Below are 4,943 nucleotides of genomic sequence, written 5' to 3'. Positions count from 1 at the left end.
AGTGCCATGAAATCTCCAAGAATGTTTGAAAGAATCTAAAACAGTTCAAAGTGGTTAACAGAGCTACATTTAAAGTGAAGTTTGTTTCCTTGATGAATTTCAGGAGTTTCTCTCAGATCTTTATCTAAGATCTGCACTTCTGTCAATCTGAGCTGAAGAAGCAAACAGACAAAGATCTTATTTCCTGTAAACTGAGCAAAAACACAGAGCAATAAAAAAAAAAAAAACTTGATGTAACCACAGGAAGGGGAGGGTTCACCTCTGTGATAAAAGACTCATCTGAATTCACAGAAAGTGTCAGGAACAATGAGATCAACATCCTCCACATGGCTGCTCTGTGAGTAAGAAATGTCATATTTACACTATTTCATTTAAAGCAGGCTGTCAGATATGAGAAACGATGGAGAATATTCATCGATACATAATTATCGATTATCTGATGTTTTCCAAAACACATTATAAGCAGGAGCGAGATCCGACCTTTAGGCTCCAGGAGACTCAGAGATCAAAGAAAGACGGAACAAAGATGGCAGAAGGGAAGAGTCACACCTGTATCATTCGGCATTTAGTGTTTTTCTCTTTAATATGATGTATTTATTGTTGTAAAAAGCCAGATTTAGGCCAGTCAGTCAGTGGGACATGATGAAGGTCTGATGTGAAACGATAACATCTCCAACCTGCCATCAAGCAGAGATCACGTCACATGATTAGCATTTTGCATACGGAGCAGAGCTGCACTTTTGGGGATGTTTCCGTGCAGGTAGAGGGTTCTGGGTGCAAATCCAGGCCTGAAGTCCTTCTGCGTCAATCTGGCTTAGCTTGGTTATCCCTGTGGTTTCTCTCTGGATACTCTGGGTTCATCCTACAGCCCTGAAACAGACTTTAAGGTTGATTAGTCTTTTTGCAGTGTTCTTCTGTATCACTGCATCAGCAAAGCCTTCTTACTTTGGCCAATTTACAGCTGTGTGTACACTTTGTGATCACAGGTGGAGTCGCTCTTTAATATCTACGGGTCTGTCTGGCATGTCTGGGTTTTAAATGGAGATAATTGTGGGAAACGGGTCAGGTCTCAGTTCTGAAATCTAAGGGTCCGAGCGTCACAGCCGGGTTTAAATGGGGATACTTGCAGGTAATGGGTTGGGTCTCAGTTCTGAACTCTATGGGTGCGGGCGGTGTCAGGTTTTAAACGGGGATGATTACAGGTCAGGTCTTGGTTCTACGGGTGCAGCCGGATGCCGTTTTAACAAATCCAACCTGTGCAGGACTGTGGTCTGAGTGTGAACCGGTCCTTGGTGGAGCTTGTTTTGCTTAATAGAAGGAAATCAGTGTGCACATTTCTAAAAAAGAAAGAAAAAAGGTTCTGGTGTTGTTTGTGAAAGTAATGTGGTTAAGAACATGTTTATATGCTGAGGACAGCATGTTTTCTAGACCCTGGCCTCTCCCAGTAACCAATAACGACAAACCACAGCCCTACAGCAACCCTGCTCAAACAGAATATATATTCACATTTATAGCTGTCTTTTTAGTTCAGTTAAAAAATGTTATATTTCCTTTAAGGTGGACACCTGCAGCCCAGTCTGACCCTTCTAGTCATTCCTGAGAAGCTTTTTCCATGTTTACTGGTATTGAGAAGATTCATTTTTAATGATCTGAATCACATCTTTAGGTATGGAAGGCCTCCCTACCATCACCATAATCTGTAGCTCCCTCCATCAAACTCTCTGTCATGTTGGCTTTATTTCCAGCTGTCACTGTCACATCTTTACATATATGTAGAATATGTGGGTGTTTTTTTTTCTCGGCTTAAGTTTAAGTTTATAGTTATTATGTTTTAAAGGCTATTTAAGCATTGTTTCATTTTATTGATGTCACATTGGGCAGCAGATGTTTTATATAAACTTTATCGATCATTTTAGTGCTGACATCAGAACTTCTCTGGACAACAAACCAAGGTTAGTAAATTCATCATGGATCGTTTCCCTTAGATCTCACACGGTCGTCCAGTTCTTATCTTATCACAATCATTTCAGTTTAAGAACAGCTAGAGGTTTGTGGTTAAAATATGAGGTCCTTTACCAACACACTGTAATGGTTAACATGGAATAATCTAAATGATATATTTTTCTGCTCTTTTAAACTCTGTTAGCTGCTCTGACTGTGAGTCCCAGCAGATCTCAGTTCTTCAGAGGAGAATCTGTGTCTCTGAGCTGTGAGGAGAACAGTAGCTCTGCTGGATGGACTGTATGGAGGAACACAACCAAAGATACCAGAACTGGATGCAATGAATGGGGTCAATCCAATAACTCTTCATGTACCTTAAATCACATCCTCCAATTAGACAGTGGAGTTTATTGGTGTTGGTCCAGAGAGGGAGCAGCCAGCAGCAGCATCCAGCTCACTGTCACTGGTAAGATCAGACTGTGGAGTTAGTGTTGATGAAGCTGTGTGGAAATGGATGAAATGCTGTAGTTTGTCTCTGTGTTGAGGTGGATCAGTGATCCTGCAGAGTCCTGTCCTCCCTGTGATGGAGGGAGATGACGTCACTCTGAGCTGTCTAACAAAGACCACTCCCTCCAACCTCCCAGCTGCTTTCTATAAAGATGGCTCCCTCATCAGGACTGAGCCCAAAGGTCACATGACCCTCCACCATGTGACCAGCTCTGATCAAGGCCTCTACAGGTGTAACATCAGTGGTCATGGAGAGTCTCCATCCAGCTGGATCTCTGTTGAAGGTCAGCAGCTTCTCTCTTTGCTTCAACCTTCATTATGAGGAAAGAGGTTAATAATAACTCTCTGATCATTTCAGGAAAACCCAGCAGTACTCCTCCAGCCCCTACCATCATTCCTCCTCTGGACCCCCTCTTTCCTTTCTACAAGGTCATTCTTGTTGCATGTGTTGGTGTTCTGGTGATTTTTCTCCTTCTAATTCTCTCAGTAAGCTGCTCCTTCTGCGGGAAACCTAGAGGTAATCGATTCTCTGCATATTTTGCTCTGCAGCTTTTATTTATTTTGTCTGATTCTATCTATGTATAGCCCACCTCTGTCGTGCTGCATGTTTGTTTTATGTGGTTTTGTATTTCTAGTCAGGTGGGTTGGCACTCATTTGAAGCTTTTCTGGTGGCTGGGTGTTTGATTATGTGTCTGAGGTCAAAGTATGCAAAGTTTTGCTGCTATTTGGTTTCCTGTTCTCTGCACTAGTTTCAGTCTTCACCTCCGAGAGCTGTGCTTCGCTCTCAGCATGTTTGCTGTGTTGAACAACTCCTCCCACATTAAACCGCTTATTTATTGATATTGGAACAGTACATTTTTAAAAAATCATTCAGACTCAGTTACAGGGATTTTTCTGCCTGTTTGTAACATCGGGGGTAAAACAAAAGGCTGCTATGTCTTTATTTTGCGGTGTCAGGGTGGTGGGGGGACTAAATAACGTGCCTTCAAATTATTCTAGAAAGTCATTTTCTCTCAATTTTCCCACTGTATGTTACTTGGTGTTGCTCTGGTTCATAAAATCCACAAACTATTGTAAATATTTTGCTTGAGGTTGCTTTGAAGAGCAGAAAAAGTGCCTCAGCTTTTATTTGGGTGCTTTATCATTTATACTCTTTGTTTTTCATCTGCAGACGGTGACCCAGCAGAACTTTATTTATCAATGAGAAGAGCACCAGATGCTACTGAGACACCAGGTACATTTAACATTAGTCATATAGGCCTTGGCTGCAAATGCCAGTGTGTCATAAACCGGATACCTGTGTATTCAAACAGAGGTTTAGAGAATTGTCTTAATTAAACCGGGCTTACAGATTGCAATGAAAAATGGGCTATGACCAAATCTAGCACAGATATTTCTGTTTCATTATTTTTTTTTTATTTTGGCCTCAGTGACATTTTTAAAAAGCTCAGATTGCTCTGTGTCAGAGATTGCTTTATCCTGGGTTTATGGTTAGTGAGGTATGAAACTGCCTCTGCAAAGTGTGACAGTGTGCTCCTTGTCACTATTACACCATTTACACTACCCTTGAAAATCCGATCCATGCCAAGACCGGCCCGAGCTCTGATCAATTAACCAGGCCAAGCTCGGTTCTGACGACTATTTACACATCATGCTATCTCGGTTCGCGACCCCTGCCTCCTAGTGACGATCTGCGGTATTACTGCCAGTATTGAAGGAAGCAGTTGGTGGCGGTAATGCACCAAAAGTTGTTTGCCAACCATCATAAAACACAAGAAGAAGAAGACGAAGAAGGAGAAGGGAATCAAGCAAATCAAAATGGCGGCGCCCGTCACAATCAGAAAGTTAAGCTTGATTATTATTGCTGTACTTCGGTGTTTGCGAATTATTTAAAATGTTGCGTGGAGAAGATTTCGATTGTAGTTTATAGTTGTTCTTCTTCTGTTTTGTGTTAGTTGGCAAGCAACTTCCAGAGGGGCATTACCGCCAACTAAGGGAATGGAGTGTGAATCGGGATGTGCAGACAGACGGCGATAACGCGTTCTGCTCATGCGCTCTTGTTATCAGAGAACCGAGCCAGGGAAAAACCGAGCCGAGCCCACCTCTGGAACTGGTCTGTAGTTAGCACGGTTCGGTTGTGTGTGGCTTGGTTAAGTTTGGTTTGCTTTCCATTTACACGTCAAGTTATCTCAGTTACTGAGCTCCAACCGGTCTCAGCCGGGTTTTTCAAGGGTAGTGTAAATGGGGTATATGCCTCTTACTGATTATGCTACCAGACCACTTGGCCACAGGGATATCCCTTTGACTGACTGCATGAATTCCACCTGGGAGTCTGTAGGATCAAACCCCACCCGAGCCCTTCATACCCCATTTACACTACCGTTGAAAAACTGTGCCAAGACCGGTCCGAGCTCAGTAACTGAGATAACTTATCGTGTGTAAATGGAAAGCAAACTGAACTGAACCGGGCTAGACACAACCGAACCAATCTGTA

The 4,943-nt window shown here is 42.5% G+C and overlaps 1 protein-coding gene across 1 annotated transcript in view; it reads left to right on the top strand.

The window, feature by feature from the left end:
- The first annotated feature begins 1,192 nt into the window (after positions 1-1,192).
- Positions 1,193-4,943, top strand: part of LOC107085448 — a 10,897-nt gene continuing 7,146 nt past the window's right edge. The window contains exons 1-5 of the mRNA XM_015375759.1: positions 1,193-1,202; positions 2,147-2,407; positions 2,487-2,732; positions 2,807-2,965; positions 3,621-3,683. Coding sequence (XP_015231245.1) covers positions 1,193-1,202; positions 2,147-2,407; positions 2,487-2,732; positions 2,807-2,965; positions 3,621-3,683 — 739 coding nt within the window. The remainder of the gene's footprint in view (positions 1,203-2,146; positions 2,408-2,486; positions 2,733-2,806; positions 2,966-3,620; positions 3,684-4,943) is intronic.

The sequence above is a fragment of the Cyprinodon variegatus genome, unplaced genomic scaffold (genome assembly GCF_000732505.1).
Source record: "Cyprinodon variegatus isolate N-32 unplaced genomic scaffold, C_variegatus-1.0 Scaffold125, whole genome shotgun sequence".
Classification (NCBI taxonomy): domain Eukaryota; kingdom Metazoa; phylum Chordata; class Actinopteri; order Cyprinodontiformes; family Cyprinodontidae; genus Cyprinodon; species Cyprinodon variegatus.
Note: the sequence above shows the minus strand (reverse complement) of the source record. Positions and strands in the feature narration are given on the sequence as shown.